This window comes from Silurus meridionalis, chromosome 5 (assembly GCF_014805685.1).
Source record: "Silurus meridionalis isolate SWU-2019-XX chromosome 5, ASM1480568v1, whole genome shotgun sequence".
Classification (NCBI taxonomy): domain Eukaryota; kingdom Metazoa; phylum Chordata; class Actinopteri; order Siluriformes; family Siluridae; genus Silurus; species Silurus meridionalis.
Genome location: NC_060888.1, coordinates 15,390,832 through 15,413,146, shown reverse-complemented (window position 1 = coordinate 15,413,146; position 22,315 = coordinate 15,390,832). Strand labels below are relative to the sequence as shown.

Here is a 22,315-nt window from a genome sequence, read left to right as displayed (position 1 = left end):
AACTAGACTGTTATTTCACTTGCACACAGGATGCCATGAAAGAGACTTCTGCTGGAACTAAACAAACTGTGTATAATCAAGATGAATAATATTGATAGCAACTATGGAAATTTTAAATAATACTTACAGCTAGGCAAAACACACATACACACACATAATGACAAGCACAGCTTAGACAAATTACTGAGTATTATCAGTAACTCTTAAAAAAAAAAAAAAAATCTGATCACAGCACTGTAGAAATAAGATCATTTAGTTTATATGAGTAAATCCTGTGAACCAGTTCAGAGAAACACACCTCAGTGCAAATTGAGGCTCCTCAATGCATAACAGTTAACAGTAAACCAGTCTTAATTCTTATTGCCTTGAATACTAATTGGTTTAGTTTTTAGGTTTTTTTTTTTTAATCACCTCACTTTCTGCTTTATGGCTTTTTTTTTTTTTACATTGAAATCACCACTCATTCATTTTAAATACAGCCCTATATGTAATCTATATATAATAATATTGCCCACAGTGCTTAGTTTTATCGCAAACAGTTTCATTTTCAAGGTTGTGGCATAAACGAGTGACAAATTAAAGGGGGGGGGAAAAGTGCAACAAAAAACCTATGGTGGTTCGGTCATTGTGTCTCATTAAAGGAAAGTGTCACCGCAAACTAATTCTGATCACACGATCACTTGTCATATGAGACATTTCTACTCTGATAGGAAAGCTCTGTTGGCTCTAAGGTGCCTTCAAGTACAAAAGTTCACAAAACGGTTTGATGAGGATAAAAATGATGGAAAATCATATGCCATACATATGCTTCTAGATATTAATTTAACTGAACACCTAATGAGTGATCCAACACCATCATCATAAAAAAAAAAAAAATCCAAAAAAACAGTACTATCATTTGGAACAATGGTGTTTATCATTAGGTACAGTTCCAGAAACCTTTGAAAACTGTATCATAGGGCACTAAAGCTGTTCTGAACCAGTACCTTTATTGATATACTGCTGCTTTTTCCTTTACATTGCTGTTCATTCCTTTAAATTGCCACCCACTTGTTCTGCTTTATAAGCATTGTGTGTTGCAATTCCATTATTTACATGCCTGATTACTTTACAAGAAAGTCCAGGCAATGCAGCAGAGCATTATACAAGACAGTGACAAAATCATTGGGATCCCTGACACCTCACACGTGGTTCTTCCCCAAACTCTTACCACAAAGTAAGAGCACACAATAATTTGGATGTTTTAGAAACAAGAGCATAAAATTTCTCTTCACATGAACTAGAAGACCCAAACTTGTTCGACTAGGCCTGTGCCACCTCCATGAAGATATGCTTTACATAGGTTGGAGTGGAAGATCTTGAATGGCCTGCTATACAGCTCTAACCCTACCGAACACACATTTGGGATGAACTGAAACGGCAAGTGCAATCCAGGCCTTATGACATTAACACATGACTTTACTAACACCACTGAAGCTGAATGAGCACAAATCTCCACACCAACACTATAAAATCTTCCCAGAGGAGTAGAGGCTATAACAAGAGCAAATTGGGGACTACATGTGGAATAGTGTGTTTAAAAATGACACAGATCTTATGGTCAAGTGTCCACAAACATTTGTCCATATAATATATGCATCCAACAGAGTACCGGTTTAGCATTTGACATGTTACAAAAAATGATTACTAAAAGAGATTACACAGATATAAATTATTCTTTTTACGCACATACACGTAAATTTGTTTGTTTGTTTACAAATTTTTAATTTATGGTGCTCTAAAAGAAAATACTTCTGCAGTGCAACAGCCTTTCATAAAAAGGGAATAATACATGTAATACAGCTGTAGCAGCTTTAAATGTACTGCTAATTTCTCCAAATCCAGCATGGCCTCATGACTTTGATGTGGCAAGAAATCAGGAAAAGTTTAATAAAAAAAGCTAGATGTATTAAGTATTGAAGTTAGGGCCAAAGCAGTGAGATCAACAGTACTACTTTTCTGAAAACCTAAATCATATGAAGTACAATAAAATACCTACAAACTGTGTGTAAGACCAGATTGTAAATTGAGGTGTGTAAGGTTATCAGAGGAGTGCTTAAAAAGACCTAAGTACCATGTTCTCAATTAAGGACTAATGCATGCATTCATTCATTCATATATATATATATATATATATATATATATATATATATATATATATATATATATAAAATTCAACAACCTCAGAATATGGAAGTAATAATCCATTTTTGTATTGTTTTTAAATATGAAAGTTTACATGGCTATTTGTTTATTTTTTTTTGCCTATACTAGCTATTATATACTGTTTGTAAGTATATATGATATACACTGTATATGATGTACACTGTATAATTTACACTGTAAATTATACCTTAATATATAATAATGGTGATCTTTTTTGTATTTCTATGATCAGCTGCATCTTTTGCTATGAACAGCTTTGAACAAAACTAGAAGTAGTAATAATAATAATAATAATAATAAAAAACATGATTAGCTTGTGTAAATAAAAGGCATAGAAATACTGTACAGTATCTTGTAGATTGTACCACACATGGTTTAAGGGAATATTTTTGATGGTTGGTAAGAAAACACCAGCTAGATTATAATAATAAAAAATATAAGAAAATAAAAATAAACAACCAAAAAGTCTAATTATTTCAAGATGACAATTGTAACATCTCATGTCATATCATGTGCAACACATTCTATATTTCATGCTCCTTATATGAAGCATAAAAGCTTCCTCTGTCAATCAGATGAACATAGAAAAATAGGATTGAAGTCACACAAAGATGTTCGTTAATGAAACAATTTGCCAATGTACCATGAGTGTATGGCATGAGGGGACCTTTGAGCTCATTTTCATGCTTATAGAATGGTGACTTCTTTAGCAGCACACGCACACACACACACACGCACACACACACACACACACACACACACACACACACGTTTTCTGGATAAAAGATTGAATCTTATTTTCCACACATTTCCCTGCCAAATCTGAACACTGAATCGTTTCCTTTTTCCAACTGTATAGACATAATGGCTTCTGCATTATGTAAGTATTGTAACATATTTAACATTATACTGCAACAGTTATATAATTCTACAGTTTTTGGATAGGTACATAAAGTCTGCTATAATGAGTCATATGGACAAAATCACAGGTGCAGACTTTCACAACTAATGTTGTGGTTCTGCTACATGAGTGTTGAACATTTTTTTTGCCTTTTGTTTTTTGTTCACAGGAAAAAAACACACTGCATGAATCTCTTCTGAAACCCATTACAGACATCAGTCAAGCACAAATGATCTCACAGCAAGATATCCACAAAAAAGTAAAAAAAGAAAAAAAAAGTTTACAAGGCAGGAAGGCTTTTCTCAATGCAACATTTGGTGTGAACCCAAATCTAGCAACTCATCTACACACTCATATGCACACACTCACTCATGCAGAAGAGGAGAACATTTCGAATGTTACTCAGTGGCCTCCGTCTTCCCACGTGTAATCGTTCTTCTGTTTAGCCAACTTCCTGACCAAACGCTCAAGCTCTTTGCGGGATTTCTGCTCCTCTTCCAGACACTGCTTCATCCACCTGTTCTCCTGAATTTAAAATATACACCTCATCAGAACTCACACAAGCCACAGATAGTGACAATCAATATACAATAGATGAGCAGCAATAAACTGTTACCTTCTTTAACTCATGGACTTCATCTTTTAATGCGTAAACAGCATCAACAAGGCTTCTGGAGTGGAAAGAATAAAAAGTAAATACACTGCCCTTGGAGCCTTGAACCCCTATACTGCTTCTTGATGGCATTATATCTCACCAACATATACTGCTTTGATGATAAAAAAAAAAAAAAAACAACAACATAGATTCATACATAGCCAAATATTTAGCATTTTTTTGATAGCATCTCGCCATTACATCCTTAACTATTACATGCTCTTTAATAAATATAAATAAAAATATATTACATATAAGTAATGCTTGCTAAAAATCAGTGACAGGTTCACAGTACAGAATAAGCGATATAATCCATAGCTAGGTGTGCGTTACACCATTTGAATATGTTGTTCTGAGGCAAGTTTCTTGTAACACACACCTAGCTGTGGATTGTCCCTTATGTATTTACCTTTAATAGAACAGAGCACCCTGCTTTATTCTTAACCGATGTACTTTACATAAAAAATGATCAAAAGGGCAAACAGAACAATAAAGGTTACATCTATTTGACGATTTCAGCAAAATGTCTTTATTCTGTAGTTTAACGTACTTCTCTTCACTGATTGTTTGGCCATTGCTCTTCATCTCTTCGACAATGATCTTCTCCTCCTCTGGGAGCAGGACTTGCGGTACACCATCCTTACGCACAGCTACGATGGCATTAGCACAGTGCGTCACAATGGTAGAATCTGTATCGTTAGCATCACATTCTTGCATCACATTCTAGCTTCACTGCTTGTAAGTACCTGTTGTAGTCTGGTGCAGGCTGGCTCCTGTACAATAGGCTTCAATCACCTTTAGAATTTGAGCATCTTCTTCCAAAGCTGCAGTACCTGTTAATATCAGCACCACAACCCACATCTGAGACTTGCAATGGAAAGCAATGGAAAGTGAAGGCCTAAATAAAGCCACAAGTAGTGACTCTTTTTTCACCTCTATTAATGTTTCTTAATTAACGAAAGCGTTTTTCAACCCACGTAACCTACTTTTTCGGAGCAAATATTCATCATCTGAAGGTTTTCTTTCTGTCTTTCTCTTGTTCAGGAACTTCTTGATGGGTTTAGGGCTTTTGCTGGAATCCTGGAGAGACAAGGTGGCCGTGAAAAAGCAAAAGGTTTAAGCAAACCTTCAAAAGAACAAATTAGCAGCATATGATTTACAAGAATTGTTGTATAGAAAGTTAAACAAGTTGTAAGACTTGAGCATTGATTTTGGTTTACTACTGTTTCTGACAATTTGTATAATATAATAAGTACAATTTCTAAATTGTAAAATAAATAAATTAGTACTTATCAGAGTACTTATCAACAATTTGACACTCTTTGTTTAATATTAAATAAAACTAATACACATTTCTGGCTTCATTAAAACTACATAAACATATAGAAACTTGTATTGCAATGCAAACGTTAGTAGATGAGCGCATGTCTATGTGTTAATTTTAAATTAGTACTATGTAAAAAGTAGTCATGTAATAAACAGAAAACATATAACCAGCTTCACATTATTTACTACACAAAACTGTTGCCACTGGGGGTGGTCCACTGAGCTAACTGTCAGAACTAGTAAATTATAGTTAGAGTGACTAGCTTAGTATTAAAAATAGCTATAAAAGCTTCATTTATTCCTATTTATAGCAGCATGAGACAGTTGACTGTATCTTTTGAGAGAAAAGACTAATTGTGGCACAATGCTATGATTGTTATATCAGGTTAAAACATGTTCCATCTTCAATTGACCAATCAGAATTACATATTATACTTTATTTTATACATCAAGTTCACAAAAGCTTGTTGAAAAGTGTTGATTTGTTATTAATTAATGGTAGCATTGTTTAAAAAATATTATTTTTTAAAAGTTTTATAAAGTACTATTTAAAAAATATGCTCACACTTAAATATGACTGTATGGACGAAAAGAAATTGGACACTTCAATAGATTGGATCATCAATGCTGAAAGCAAGCAGTAGTATGCTGATGTCTTTATGTCTCAAAATAAGTCTTTGTATGCTGCAGTATTACATTTGAACTAGAACTAAGTTCCCAAACCTGTTCTAGTATTTAAAAAAAGCCACCTAGTACAAAGTCAAGTTCATAAAGATTGTTAGAATGTTGGAGTGTAGAAACATGGGTGGCCTCAATCCCACTAAACACCTCTAGAATGAACTGAAATGCCAGGTGCATTTCAGGCCTCTTTACATTTTAATTTATGGCTTTTGGGAGACGCTCTTATACAGAGCGACTTACAACTGAGCAGGTTAGGGCCTTGAGGGTCTTGCTCAAGGGCCCAGCAGAGGCCGCTTGGTGGTGGTGGGATTTGAACTTGTGACCGTCAGATCCAAAGTCCAATGCCTTAACCACGGGTACCTCCATTACTTAATACCAATGCCTGTGTTTTAAGCTTAATGACCATAAATTCAACAGCCATGACTCCAAATTCAATGGAAAACCTTTCCAGTAGAAGGCCTATTAAAAAAGTGGGACTAAATCTAGAATGGGATGTTCACGCATATGTAAGTGATGAATTAGGTGTCCACATTAATTTTCATAATAGGGCATACGTAATAAAAAAATGTGACTGCCCAAAAAAGTAGCCAACAATTTTTTAAGGCAGTGCTACACATAAAACCAGCAGAATGAATCTTTTTTGAACTGCTCAAACATACATAGAGGGATGTGCCATCCACCATTTCTGCATTCATTAGCTCACGGACATCCGTGATTGGTTAGTTGCGCTGTAGCTATAAACGTGTCCCATCCTGAGAGCAATTTTGAATTCCCTCAGGAAACCTTAGGTAAAATGCTTGTCTCTTTCACCATTTGGGAGCACAGGACTAGGTTTTTAAAACATTACAAGTGACAAACAATATGCAGGCCACTCTATAAGCAGGGATAGTTAGTTTTTTTGCCTCTCAAGAGAAACTGGTTGTCAGCGATGTTTCCATCAATAAATTGTCAGCGATGTTTTCTTAAAAAATAAAAGTCAGAGATAAATGCCAAAAACAATTGCTTTAATTTGCCAATACATTTAATGTAATAAATGCCAATGTAATATATGTGAATTATTTGATCTAAAAACTTTGAGAGATTTTCTAAAAGTGTCTTACACTTGATATCTGGATGGATGCATGGCTTGTACCAGTCTTTGCTCACAGTGAAAAATTACATACATTTTAAAGCACTCAGCAGCGCCTTACCCAATTCAATATTACCTTATTAAATATGAGGAGTGGCAAAAACATAATAAACTAAAGCAAGACATGTTTCATAAACAAACTGCAGGATATGCATTTCTGTGTGCTTTCACTTTCCGGGAGTCACATCACTTAAATGATTACCCTTTTTGATTAATCATCTCTTACCCTTTTAACTCATTTGTTTGGAACGAAACTAAAACTATCCGTGGAGAAAACACAATTTGTTTTAGTTTGTGGTTGGAAGCAAGAACATGGCCTTTTAAAGAATGCTTAAAGAAATAAAGCAGTCTACAACACAGGACACTGATCAGTGAAAGGATGCGGGAGGACACACGACGAACGAGCAAACAGGAAGTGAGTGGTTTATAGGAACGAGAGAGAGAGACAAAGAGATATAGAAATAAAAAGAGAAGAACAGAAGAGAGAATAAAAGATAAAAAACAATGAAGCATGGCTCAATTGTGCTGCAACACCAGAGCTAGCCAGGCATAAAAGACACACAAATTGACTGGTCTACTCTTACCTTCATGATATAAGACATCCTCTAAAGAAGCAGGAAATGAAGAGAGACAGGGTATGAGAAAATGCATGAGAAAAAAAATGGAAGAGTCCAAAGGAACAAGATGAAGAGTACAGTGAGGAGTGAACATTTTATTGGGCCCTCAAGCTCACTATGTCTTACTCTAAATCAGAAAGTCAGGCCAGACTTCACAATCTGACAAGTACTGCACCAGGTCAAAACTACAGCTTCAACAACTTTGACAAACATCTTCAACAAATAACAAAGACATTTTCAGAAATTTAAACAGCTCAGCTTTTTTGTTTTTGGTGCAGCAGACCACACATGAAACTTGTGGTAAAAACTATGGTAGGGGTATGGTAGTGGTTGTTTGTCATCAGTCTCCACAATACATTGATATTACAGTAAATTGCTCTTCACACTAAAATCTGTATTTGCTTTGTCAGGGGGCTCTACATGCTTCTTCTCAGGACCACTCAGGTGAGTCACAGATGTACATTACGCTCCCACACAACCACTATTCTTCTGACTCACTGTTTCCCAAACACTAACAAACTTGGGTATAAAGAAGTCTCTCACCTCTTTGTAGCCAAGAGCAGCAGATGGTTTAAGTGGGGGAGCAGGTCTCAGGCAGCTCAGAGACCACGGCTTGGTGATCTTAGGTGGTTCCAGAGGGCACCGGGTGCCTGGAGATGTACCAAAACCCTGACTGTGGCTCGCATGAGACGCTGTGCCTACGATGCTCATGGGCTTATTGTCTACATTCTGTCAGACAGAATCAGCACGAGTGAACACGGTTAACATTCATCTAACAGAACAGAACAGCTCCTGTGTTTCCATTCTCAACAAAAAAAGGATTATTATAAAAGTTTGTGCATGTTTATTAGTGTTGACAATGTTGCTACTGTACACTAGAGAAATTCAGATTCAGGCACATTATGTGCCTGAAGGTTCTTACCTTTATTATAGTTCCTACTGGACTTCCACCTTTGCTAAAAGCATGTAGGTGCTCTAACCATTCCTGCAGCTCCTGGGAACTACTGCAGAAAACTGTCATGCGCTCAATCACACCTCCTGCAAAACAACCGCAGCATAATCCATTACCACAAACTCAAAGCATCTTTTCATAGTGAAACACACAGAGCTGTTTTAACACACTCATAATTACCCCAAACTGTTGTATATCCCAATACAAAATAAATCTTTTTTTTAATGGGCTAAAACTAACCTGAAATCTCAAATGCATAATGTCCGTTCTCCGCATCGTCCGAATGTTTGGTCACTGTGGTTCCTGTAAGCTGCAGTCGTCCCTGAAAAAACGAACAGTGGATTTTAAATAAACAACCTGATTCCAGTTCACAGGAGTTGTGTTTAGTTCTATCTAATAAAAGAGCGCACATTAACAGTTCACGATGGAGTAATTAAAAGTACCTGGTATATAAAGCCACTCATTCGTGGGCTGGCAGACAACATAATAAGTACATTAGGAAACAGCATGAAGTAGCGCTCCTCTTTGTCCTGAAAAAATCAAACACATGTACACTCAAATAAATAAAAAATCAATTTATAAATAAAAACATTTAACATTAATACACGTATACATAAACATTTCAATGAGAAATCCCAATGCAAAAAAGTGCAAAAAAGTGCCGCTTTAATTTTACAGACGCTGACAAATATGCATTGATACACACAAACACAAACATAAGTTCTGTATCTAGACATCATATCTCACATTTATTACATTTCCAAATTTCCCGATACTCTGTCCTCTAGTAAACCAAGACCTATTTCAGCTAAACAAAAAGAAAAGAGAGAGGTACTAAATATTTGATCATTCATCATAGAACATGCATCTTCCTCCACTTTTATGATTAACGGCTGCAATGGCAATCTTGGCCTCCTGCACAGCTTAAGTTTCCATGCCTCGCATAGTGTGTTGTTTCTTTTAATGCTAATGAAATTGCATTCTCAAAATGATACATGTTTCATGCAAGTTATTTTTTTCTTTTTTCCAATAAGCGTAGGAGGCAAATAGATGTGCAGCTAGGGTCATGCGTTTCAAATATATAAGCCTTTATTGCATGCTGCAGTTAAGGTGTTTTCTTGAGTTTATCAGATAGGTGGTCTAAAGTGCCTATAAAACACATAGAACTTCACTGTGGATGAACCTCACCTACAGAATAGTCTATTTATGCAATGCCTGGTTCCTTATTTGCTTTTCACTGAAATGAGAAATGCTGAAGTGGCGTTCACCAAAATACCAAGCAAATCTATTCACCATCAGTAGCAACACTATTTTTAGACAGGTAATTTCTTAATGTTTAGCGCTTAATATGTCTATTTCTCCAGAAATGGCATCCTTAAGCACTTGCAGAATAAAAATTATAAAAATAAATGCAGCTTACAATTGATAACTGATTGGATATATAAAATACAAATTGCTGTACAAAACCAAAGTTGTAAATACATTTCTTGATAGGAGTAAGCTTTTTGCTTTTTGCATTAGGGTTGCACAAGCTAGTGCAGTGCCTCACTCCAGTCATCAGGGTGACCTTCTGTGGCAGATATTTCAGTTTAACAATTTTCTGATATTATTGTGTAAAAATGGAACCCAGCCATTAGGGTTGCACAAACCAGTGCACTGTTAGTGCCGGTCCCAAGCACCGGATAAATGGGGAGGGTTACGTTAAGAAGAGCATCCAGCATTAAACATGTGCCAAATCAAATATGCGGATCACGAACGAGAAATTCATACCGAATCGGCCGAGGACCAGGTTACCAATGACCGGCACAGGTATTGTTAGCCAACAGAGTACCGGTGGAAATTGGGCTACTGTTGGCCGAAGGAGGAGAAGAAGAGGAAGTAGACGTCTACAGAGACAGCAGGGAAAGGAGACCTCCTGCAAAACAACCGCAGCATAATCCATTACCACAAACTCAAAGCATCTTTTCATAGTGAAACACACAGAGCTGTTTTAACACACTCATAATTACCCCAAACTGTTGTATATCCCAATACAAAATAAATCTTTTTTTTAATGGGCTAAAACTAACCTGAAATCTCAAATGCATAATGTCCGTTCTCCGCATCGTCCGAATGTTTGGTCACTGTGGTTCCTGTAAGCTGCAGTCGTCCCTGAAAAAACGAACAGTGGATTTTAAATAAACAACCTGATTCCAGTTCACAGGAGTTGTGTTTAGTTCTATCTAATAAAAGAGCGCACATTAACAGTTCACGATGGAGTAATTAAAAGTACCTGGTATATAAAGCCACTCATTCGTGGGCTGGCAGACAACATAATAAGTACATTAGGAAACAGCATGAAGTAGCGCTCCTCTTTGTCCTGAAAAAATCAAACACATGTACACTCAAATAAATAAAAAATCAATTTATAAATAAAAACATTTAACATTAATACACGATACATAAACATTTCAATGAGAAATCCCAATGCAAAAAGTGCAAAAAAGTGCCGCTTTAATTTTACAGACGCTGACAAATATGCATTGATACACACAAACACAAACATAAGTTCTGTATCTAGACATCATATCTCACATTTATTACATTTCCAAATTTCCCGATACTCTGTCCTCTAGTAAACCAAGACCTATTTCAGCTAAACAAAAAGAAAAGAGAGGTACTAAATATTTGATCATTCATCATAGAACATGCATCTTCCTCCACTTTTATGATTAACGGCTGCAATGGCAATCTTGGCCTCCTGCACAGCTTAAGTTTCCATGCCTCGCATAGTGTGTTGTTTCTTTTAATGCTAATGAAATTGCATTCTCAAAATGATACATGTTTCATGCAAGTTATTTTTTTCTTTTTTCCAATAAGCGTAGGAGGCAAATAGATGTGCAGCTAGGGTCATGCGTTTCAAATATATAAGCCTTTATTGCATGCTGCAGTTAAGGTGTTTTCTTGAGTTTATCAGATAGGTGGTCTAAAGTGCCTATAAAACACATAGAACTTCACTGTGGATGAACCTCACCTACAGAATAGTCTATTTATGCAATGCCTGGTTCCTTATTTGCTTTTCACTGAAATGAGAAATGCTGAAGTGGCGTTCACCAAAATACCAAGCAAATCTATTCACCATCAGTAGCAACACTATTTTTAGACAGGTAATTTCTTAATGTTTAGCGCTTAATATGTCTATTTCTCCAGAAATGGCATCCTTAAGCACTTGCAGAATAAAAATTATAAAAATAAATGCAGCTTACAATTGATAACTGATTGGATATATAAAATACAAATTGCTGTACAAAACCAAAGTTGTAAATACATTTCTTGATAGGAGTAAGCTTTTTGCTTTTTGCATTAGGGTTGCACAAGCTAGTGCAGTGCCTCACTCCAGTCATCAGGGTGACCTTCTGTGGCAGATATTTCAGTTTAACAATTTTCTGATATTATTGTGTAAAAATGGAACCCAGCCATTAGGGTTGCACAAACCAGTGCACTGTTAGTGCCGGTCCCAAGCACCGGATAAATGGGGAGGGTTACGTTAAGAAGAGCATCCAGCATTAAACATGTGCCAAATCAAATATGCGGATCACGAACGAGAAATTCATACCGAATCGGCCGAGGACCAGGTTACCAATGACCGGCACAGGTATTGTTAGCCAACAGAGTACCGGTGGAAATTGGGCTACTGTTGGCCGAAGGAGGAGAAGAAGAGGAAGTAGACGTCTACAGAGACAGCAGGGAAAGGAGAAGTGTAGAAGAGTGGAGGTTCGGGTTGGTACTATGACTGGTAAAGTGAGAGAGGTAGCTGATATGATGGAGAGGAAAGGTAGATATGTTGTGTGTTCAGGAGACCAATTGGAAAGAGAGTAAGGCCAGGAACATTGGAGGTGGGTTTAAACTGTTCTTTCATGGTGTGGATGGAAAGAGCAATGGTGTAGGGGTGATCCTGAAGAAAGAGTACAGTAAGAGTGTAGTGGAGGTGAAGAGAGTTTCTGATAGGGTGATGAACATGAAGCTGGAAGGGGTGATGATAAACGTAATTAGTGCCTATTCTCTACAAGTGGGCTGTGAGATGAAGGAGAAAAAAAATTCTGGAGTGAGTTAGATAAAGTGGTAGAAGGTGTACCGAAGAAAGAAAGATTAGTAATTGGAGCAAAGTTTAAAGGGCATGTTGGTGAAAGGAACAGAGGTGATGAGGAGGTGTTGAGGAGGTGATGAGTAGGTATGGCCCTAAGGAGAGGAATGTGAAAGGGCAGATGGTGGTAAATTTTTTTCTTAAAGTATGGAAATGGCAGTGGTAAATACATATTTTAAGAAGAAGGAGGAGCATGGGGTGACATAAGAGTGGAGGAAGGTGCAGGAGATGCAACCTGAAGGAGATTGGAGACTGTAAGGTGTTGGCAGGGGACAGTGTAGCTAGGCAGCATAGGATAGTGGTCTGTAGGATGGCGTTGAAGACAAAGAAGTAAGAGTAAGAGATTGAGGCTTGAAAAAGGATAAGGAGACTGGAAACTGAAGCAGGAAGACTGTAGAGTGAAATTCAGGGAAGAGGTCAGACAGGACCTCAGTGGTAGTGAAGAGGTGCTGGATGTTTGGGGAACTACTGCTAAAGTGATAAGGGAGACAGCTAGAAAGGTACTTGTTGTGAAATCTGGAAAAAGAAAGGAAGACAACTCTGAGCCCTTTTCTGTTAGCAGTGGTGATGGACAGGTTGAACGGACGAGGTCAGACAGGAGTCTCCATAGACTATGATGTTTGCGGATCATATTGCTATTTGTGGTGAGAGTAGGGAGCAGGTTGAGAAGAACCTGGAGAGGTGGAGGTATGTGCTGAAGAGAAGGGGAATAAAAGTCAGTAGGAGTAAGACAGAGTACATGTGTGTGAACGAGGGGGAGGGCAGTGGAGTGGCAGAGATGGAGGTGTCAGAGTTGAAGATGCTAAGATTTTATTTGGGAGTCATGAGGATGAACATTATTAGAAAGAAGTTTATTAGAGAGAAAGCACATGAAGTACATTTTGGGGACAGAGTGAGGAAGGCTAGATTGAGATGGTTTGGACAGAATGTATATTGGTTGAATAATGCTAAGGATGGAGCCACCAGGAAGGAGGACAAGAGGAAGACCAAGGAGAAAGTTTAGGGATGTGGTGAGGGAAGACATGCAGGTAGTTGGTTTGACTGATGCAGATTTAGAGGACAGGGTATTATGGAAACAGTTAATTCGCGGTGGCGAACCCTAATGGGAGCAGCCGGAAGAAGAAGTAGAGGGGTAGTTTAATTGTGGTCCATTACCTTAGCCAAAATAAGAATGCTCTATATTTAAATGTTTTTTTTTTTAACAATTTACAATATGGCAAGAGATAGAACAGAAGAAAAATCTAAATGAATGGCTTTTAATTGTTACACTTGCAGACTTTGTACAATTGCCCAAAGTCAGGGATTTTGAAGAATCTCAGGTGTATGCGGGCGCTAATGATAATCAATTTCGTATACAGTGTAAACACAGTAATTAACTGAAACAGAAACAGAAACAGCTGTTTAGGAGACTTAAAACTGGGTGAGAAACAGCCAACCTCTGCCTTCTAAGATGAGGTTGTAGTAGACAGTTTAATTTCACAGGTCATACTCCTTGGCAAGAGTGAACACAGCAACTAGACAATTAGACTTCTACTGCATCAGCAAGGTCTCTCCATGGCAAAGATTTTAAATCACATTGAGCTTTCAAGATATGCTGTTCAAGCATTTTGGAAAGCACAGCACTCTTACTTCCCTTCAACATCGGAAGATGTGCAGCAGTGCCATCAGCAAAGAACTGGTGTAAGCCAGAGGGACCAAGATCCATCTACTGTCTGGAGAAATCTGGCCATAAAGTAGTCTTTATCAAAGAATTGTTGCCAAAAAGCCATACCTCTGGCATGAAAACAAGGCTAAGAGAAACTGTAGTTCATATAATGGTTAGAATTTGAAATATTCGGCTGTGGCAGGAGGCAAGTTGTTTGCTGCAGGGCTGGAGACCCATACAATTATGAGTGTCTGCAGAACATTAAACCATGGTGAAGGTTCCTTGAATGTTTGGGGCTTTGCGTTTGGGTGCTTTACTGGTGACCCTGATGTAGGGGACACTTTACCAGCATGGCTACCACAGCATTTGCAGCAACATGCTATACCACTGGTTTGCAAGGCCAATTTATATTTGAGTTTGCTATATGCTGGGCGTTTTTGTTTAAGATCAAAATATAATCAGAATTCCATATTAAATTTCCTGATCATTTACATCTGGATGTGTTGAACAACTTAGAATATAGCACCCTTGGTGGCAAACACAATGTTGAGATGAGCAACAGACTAACCATATTTATCCGTATTTATGATCTCTGCATGCAAAAATTGCATCATCTACCCACAAACATCACTGAATATGCATTTTTTGTTATACTTTTCCTGACTTATGCTGCAGCTCTTTTAGTTTCGGAGGTTTCTCCGTTATAGTCTCCTGTCATGAAGTAAAATGCTGCCCAATGAATGTCTGATGGTTGACTTGTCCACTGTAAAACCTTATAGTTTTTCATGCAATGCAGTTCTTGTTGCATTGCCAGTGGGTTTGGATTATTGTCTTGCTACATGTTTAGGCTCCTCACAAATAAAGTGGATCCATTGTACTGTAATGTGGCAGACTGTCAATACTGTAAATGGATTTTTTTCAATTTTAACAAAAAATGTAGCCTACACTGGCAAAATCAAGGCCTCAAGCAGACAATCATGGCTAATTAACTGATTAAACAGCTGATCTAACAGTCCACACCAGTGCAACAACTATAAGTAACATGTGCTATGAGTAGGTCCAAACAAAAGGTGTTCTAGATGTAAATATCAGGAAATAAAAGGTGAATTTCTGAGCTATTATCTCTTATAAACCTCTTAATCTCCAATCAAATGTCTTTAGTGTATAGCATAAACAGTACTGGGCTTGCTTTTAATTTTAAAAAGAGATCATGGTTTTTGTATGTTTTATAATGGTTTTGTATGGTTTTTAGTTTACAATTTGAAAAAAACATATACTCTAAGAATAATAGAATAATAATAGATATAAAGTTTTCAGTATGGGAATTTGTTGATACAGTAGTTTCACATTTTAATGTGGCATCACAACAATGTGCAAACTAACAAATGTAATGTCTCTGTGAAACCACAAGTGAGAAAAATAAACATGTGGCTTTGTGACTTTTTGTCACCTTGACACCTCCTAGAGCTTTCAGCAGACCTAAGCAGCTTTCAAAAGCATATAAAACTATTCTTAATCAGTAGCAGAAAAAAGGTTTTATTAAGGCATTTTGGATGGGTAGATGGACAAATGAACAGATGAGACACAAAGAGCTCACCAAGCATTTATGGGATCAGGAAAAGTGCATAAAAGAGTTTGTGAAACCCATAAGCAACAAGTGGACAAAATGGCTCATCACAGTGACATTACCAAGGTCGGAATATCCCTTCAATACTGAGAAAACCTGATCATGGAGGCTGTCAAGTCTTCCTAAATTTAAGCAAACTCCAAAAGTAGAATGTTTTGGTCATAATCACCAAAAGAGCATCATACCCACAATGAAACATTGTGGTGTAAAAATCATGCCATGAGGCTGCTTCTCTTCAGCTGAGACAGGTGTTCTTGTCAAGATAGACTGAATCATGAATACAGGGTATCCCAAAACATACGAGAAATTAACACTTTTCTATCAAATGCCATCCAAATATTTAAACGTTTATTAGTATTATATGTATTTTTCATAGAGCCTTTGATGAAAAAGAACATGCTAAAATTATTCATCAAATGATGAGGAAGAAAAAAAATTGAAATGTGTGAATTCTTGAAAACATAATGGCTTTTTGAGAACGACAACAACATGCAAAAACCAATGTAACCACATGAACGAGGAAAATGAGCATATGCCTTTGAACTTTTTGACACCTAGACAACTCCCGGGAGCCCCTAGGCTGACCCACCCTTCCTTATTCCTCACCTCACTAGAGCTGCTCTGCACGTGCACCTGGGACATGTAGGACACCTGCCCGAGAGACCTGATGCTGTCTCCGTCCCAGCCACGCACCGGCTCAGACAATATCTGTACCTCCAGGTCCTTTCGCTTGCGCAGTTCCTGGCACTGTGTCTGAGGGGAAACAGAGCCACTTAGTATACAACATGCTTTTTAAATGAATTGAGTGCCTACAAATAAAATATTTCATTTATCAAACATGCGTTTTAAGCATCTAACTGAAATGACAGTAAGCAGTAAAAAAAAACAATAATTCAGTAACAGAAAAAATGAAAGTCATGACAGCCATGACGTAACATTTACGTCATCTGAGCAGAATCTCTGATCAGGTTCTGGTATGGAACAAAGCCAAAGTGCCACTGTGTGCCATTTGTGCGTGATGTTTGAATGGTGAAAAAAAAAGGGGACATAGTTCTTTTACATATCAGATAAAGCATTTCACATGTAGTTATTTTCTGTTCATAGCTGTTGGCTTCTGTTCATAGCATGTGGGGGTAGACCAGGTCTTAAAACAGCGCATAAAACAGCAGACAAGACTACTGAGAAAAGCAGGGAAATTCCCTGAAGAGGCAGGAAAATGTAACGAAGAAAGCAAGGTGTTCCACAGAACACTCAGCGCAAAGCCATTCTTACAAAAATCAGACAATACTGGGGTTAACCCCAATGAGGATTCTCTGCCAAGCAGTAGGAATGACTCAGAGTCTTCTTTTCTATTTTTAAATCTTATGGGAAAAGGAAAAAAATGCTTAGACCCAGTTTGTGAACACCTACTTCTGGAACACAACGCCCACTCCATTCAAGTTGTTTGTGATAATCAACATTGTCTCAGACCTGCCATTAGTGAATTGCGCTTGCTAACATCCTACATAATGTAATAATAAATTCTTCATACTCTAGTGGACGTATAAATAGCAGGCCAGTGGAATAAATTAAGAATAAGTTTCACTTTGGTCTTCTTTCTCACATGGCTCTTGTAATGTAAAATCCTCCGAATACGCCCCCCAACAATTATTAATACACAATGCTACAAATTATTTTAGACGCATTTTGACATATTTATCGAACAGAGCATAATAAGTGAAAAGCTACATACCACAAGGTTTTTAAAAGCGATGTTTGCTTTCAGAATGTCACTGTAGTCTGGATGCGTTTCCTAAAAGTAGAAAGGAAAAAATAAAGAGAGTGTTTAGGGAAAACACATCTAAAAGAGGACCCATTCACTGGTCTATTGTCCACTATGTGTGGTTTTTTTTTGTACCTCTACATGTCTTTCTAGCTCTTGCAGAAGGGTGGGATATTTATCCAGCCTCATGAAGGGCTTGCTCAAGCTGGTGGTAAGGGTCAGGATGCCTGGAGAACTGGCTCCCTGACTCTCCATGAACTTATCTAGCTCGTCACTGGCAAAAACAGAAAATAAACAAATTCATTTTATACATTCATAAAAATGATATCTTTTTATATATCTCTGATTAATTCCTGGCTTTCCCATTAAATTCATTGTTCAACATTCTATGTTAACAGATCTCATGAAATCAATTGGGACAAAGTTCCCCATCCTTCATCAAGCCCCTTTCACATGTAAAGCAAACACTAACTAAATAATCGTTGCCATCACAGACACCATGCTGGTAGGAAATAACAGAACTGACTACACAATGCCCCTAGATGGAGCTCTAATTGACCTGGAAATGACATAAATAATTATTTTTTTTCGGATATGAGTAGTGGGGTCAAACAAATGCATCTGCAAACAGCCCACAAGACTTGTATCGAAAGGAGTAAAAAACTTTTGAACTGAGCAATAAAAAAAGTCAAATAAAAACATATCTATCCGAAGAGAAAAGAATAAAAACTTGTAAACGTCTACAAAAAATATATAGAAACAGAAATAATGTATCGAGCCAAAGATTTTACCATAATAACCGGTGACAATAACAAAAAAAAGGAGTAAAAATGTATACACTATTCAATTGATACAATACTCAAATATATGTTTTGCAGTATTTTTTGCAATATACTGAACTATTTATATGTCATATTCTACTATGAATATATACACCTGTGCATGGCACAATAGTAACTGGGACATATTCTGTTTCTTGAAATACCAACCAGGCTGTGTCGGTGTGTCTGAGGAACTACAGATTTGATTCAATGAAATTTCCTGTGAAACATGTCTATTTTGAGCAGCGGCTTATGGCAAACGGTCTACACATGACATTTACAGAAACCTCACAAAATCAGAAGTGTTGACACTCTAACACAAAGCAACTGTTTTGGTTAAGGTGAAAGACTGCATTTAGAGTAAAGCAGTCAAAGTTAGATGATTCATCACAACACAATGCTTTCACTAAGTACGTGCTCTGGAAAACGCTGCAAGAATGCTGCAGCTTGAGATGCTATTTGAGCATACGCTCAATTTCTCCATCAGCAGAACCACATCTAAAGATATCCTGTTGGGTTAGGGCCAACTTCCTGTGCTGCCTTGACAGTTTGCTGCGTTGATGAGTTTAGACTTACATGCAGGAAGTGTGTTACCCTTGCCAGAAGTGTTAATTTCACATTTATATGCTATGCAAGAACACCTTGAAAGAAAAACTGGGTGAAAGCATCATAATTAACAGCGGTAAACTCTGACAAATACAAAGAACAATGGCACCTCCTAGTGGCAAACTGCTGCTATTTTACTCAAACCAACTTAAATAAAATGTAATTAATTTATCTATTAAACAACTACACTAATATGATGTACAACACTACAGTGACGGTGCTGCTGGTGTGTTTTGATTAGGTAAATACATTTGTGTGTGTATGTGTGTGTGTGTGTATATATATATATATATATATATATATATATATATATATATATATATATATATATATATATATATATGTATACATATATATATATATATATATGTATACATATATATGTATACATATATATATATATATATATATATATATATATATATATATATATGTATATATGTATGTATATATAAACACTAAGCCTAGTTTTTATATATTTCTTTGGTTGCACTGTTGTAGTGCACAACACTGAAAAGCAAATAATCTAAATTGTGATTAAAAATGGTCTAACACACGTAGCTATGAATTATCAATCTTATATTTATGCCCATGGTGTTTTGCTCTGCTGTCTCTAAGTCCTTATGCCGTCCTGCTATAGATAATGCCGTTTGTCTGACTAATCAAGAGACAAGAACCCAAGAACAAGAGGTGAAGCCTATAAGCAACACCTGGAAGGCCTTGTGAAAGCCCTTTTGGCTTCCAAGCTGTGACACTTGTTAGAAATGAACACATGGTTATTTTCAAGCACTGACAATTTAAAGCTTTCAGTAAAGTTTGCAGAGCAAAACTAACTGAATGGATACAGTGATCTCGATTAGATCTCGAAATCTGTCTGCTTTAAAACAGCAGAGAGACTGATTGCGTAAATTATTTGCATCTGTGCGGCATCTCTGGTAATAATAAAGCTGTGGGGATTATTAGCTATATTTCTAACTTAAACGTTGTCTCCTTCAATTCATCAAAATAATTTTGTCTGTTTTACTCTGCACCTAACCATGACTGTATGTTACAATGGTTACACTTGGCACAACAATAACTTGGTTACCATGAGTTATCATGGTATAATACTTAATATAGAATATTAGCATATCGGTATACGTCGCATCTGTTTTGTAGGGTATCCACATCTAAACAGAAAAGTTTTACTGGTTTTGCATTCAGTGTTTAGCAATTATTGCAAATAAATTATTTATCATGTGTTTTCAGAACAGAAAACACCATAATTGGTTTAAGTCAGATGACCAGTAAATTTTTTTTCTTAAAATTTTTTAAAAACGGTATTAAAAAACTGAAACAAACATAACCCCGACGCCAAAATTACTCTTTGCCAGGGCTAACCTGTGGTCAGTGAGTACAGCCACTGCCGAAGGGTGGCTGGAGCAGTAGGAAAGGTACAGCATTCGGATCTGGCACATCAAGTTCATGTAGTAGCCTCCGAGGCGCTGCTGGCCTTCAGGCATCCTGAGAGAGACACACAATGGGGAAAAGGATAAATAGATTTTAGTTACTGTACACAGCTTTTTTTTAAATACTTGTGCTTATAGTTGGCAGTATTCCTCACAATTTCCAAATTGAAGTTTTTTTATTTGCCATCCCTAACCCCCACTTCTTCAGGATCTCTTGGCACTCTGGAATTGAAGCTGTGCCAGAACTGGTGTGTCTAAGGGTGTTTTCACACCTAGTTCGTTTAAGCCCTCCAAATGCTCTCGGAGCGGTTCAGTGTGTATATGTGAACAAACCAAGTGATCTCAGACCCCTTAAAAGGACCCAGAAGCGAACCGTACTCAGACCACCTCCGGAGGTGGTCTGAGTACGGTTCGTTTGTGGGTCCGTTTGTGGTTCGATTTGTTTGTGACATGTGAAAGCAATGTGGTCCCGGTCCGCTTTGCATTTCGTTTCGCCAAATGTCCCTGGAGGCTTGCCATACCTGCAGCCGTGTTCCGTCACTGCTGAAACACAAAACTTTTTGACATGGCAGGTCGCAGAGTCGTGTGGTCTTATGAAGAGAGCTGTGCACTTATTAATATTTGTAAAGAGGATGGCATTAAACGCCAACTATTCACAATACATAAAAACATAAAAGTATTTCTTCTGTTTTCTCAAAAACTGAAGGAAAGGGGCTACAACAGAACAGCACCACAATGTCACGTACAAGTGAAAAAACTACGACAGAAGTACATAAACACACGTGATAAAATTTTACACAATTCTGGGTTCTGAGTTCTTATGAGGTTGAGGTGTGAACACGAAAGGGTCTGAGATCACTTCAATACTGAAGAGGACCAAAAAGAGAACTGGGTTCTCTTTTGAGTCTTTTTTATTGTGAACACGAAAGGGACTGAGTTCACATTTGCTTAGATCACTTTCTGGTTCACTTTAAGTGAACTGGGTTTGGTTCTTTTTAAAACGAACTAGGTGTGAAAACACCCTAACACTGAGCCTTTAAATTGCTAAAGAGCTGGCTCACTGTATGCAAAATGTGTTCCGTTTCGGCATCAAATACTGATATACAGAGGAGCCAGATCTTTTTTTCTGGTCATTAGGACTTTAAGATATTATACTTTAATAAGTGCCATTAAACTTCTAAAAACAGACACAAAAGACAAGCAAACTGCATGGCAGATACTGATAAATGATAGTAAACTGCTTTAACTTTAAATTTAGACAATGTTTGAAAAGTTGATCAAACATTAGAAATCATCCTGCTACTGACTCCACTGTAGAGATTCCATAGACTGTGCAATCCCTATTTATACATACTGTGATCTACAGAATCTCAAAAGTGAGTACACCCCTCACATTTCAGCAACCATTTTAGTATATATCTTCAAGGGACACTACTATAGAAACGCAACTTTAATATATTAGAGTAGTTAATGTGCAGCTTGTTTAGCGGTATAAATTTACTGTCCTCTGAAAATAACTCAACATACAGCCATTATTGTCTAAATAACTGTCAACAGAAATGAGTACACAATGAGTGATATCAACTGAATGTCGATAATACATGCAAAGCCACACGTCCTATTCATCATGTTCATGTTTTTGTCTGCTTGACAGGATCATACAAATTTGTGCATCTTGAATTAGAGCAGTTAAAATTTGGTGCTTTGAGTACAAGTCGCTCATACTGGATGTTCAACATAGCACCTCATGGCAAAGACTCTCTGAGGATTTGAGAATTAGAATTGTTGCTCTCCACAAGATGGCCTAAACTATAAAA

The 22,315-nt window shown here is 37.1% G+C and overlaps 1 protein-coding gene across 1 annotated transcript in view; it reads right to left on the bottom strand.

Moving 5' to 3' along the window:
- Positions 1 to 406: 406 nt before the first annotated feature.
- The window catches only part of arhgef6 (Rac/Cdc42 guanine nucleotide exchange factor (GEF) 6), a 37,959-nt gene continuing 16,050 nt past the window's right edge, over positions 407 to 22,315 (bottom strand). The window contains exons 9-22 of the mRNA XM_046849716.1: positions 20,431 to 20,553; positions 17,759 to 17,897; positions 17,594 to 17,653; positions 16,468 to 16,614; positions 10,739 to 10,825; positions 10,536 to 10,617; positions 8,437 to 8,552; positions 8,058 to 8,243; positions 7,482 to 7,502; positions 4,748 to 4,841; positions 4,508 to 4,594; positions 4,312 to 4,411; positions 3,723 to 3,777; positions 407 to 3,631 (exon numbers count right to left, since the gene is read on the bottom strand). Coding sequence (XP_046705672.1) covers positions 3,509 to 3,631; positions 3,723 to 3,777; positions 4,312 to 4,411; positions 4,508 to 4,594; positions 4,748 to 4,841; positions 7,482 to 7,502; positions 8,058 to 8,243; positions 8,437 to 8,552; positions 10,536 to 10,617; positions 10,739 to 10,825; positions 16,468 to 16,614; positions 17,594 to 17,653; positions 17,759 to 17,897; positions 20,431 to 20,553 — 1,420 coding nt within the window. The 3' untranslated portion in view covers positions 407 to 3,508. The remainder of the gene's footprint in view (positions 3,632 to 3,722; positions 3,778 to 4,311; positions 4,412 to 4,507; positions 4,595 to 4,747; positions 4,842 to 7,481; positions 7,503 to 8,057; positions 8,244 to 8,436; positions 8,553 to 10,535; positions 10,618 to 10,738; positions 10,826 to 16,467; positions 16,615 to 17,593; positions 17,654 to 17,758; positions 17,898 to 20,430; positions 20,554 to 22,315) is intronic.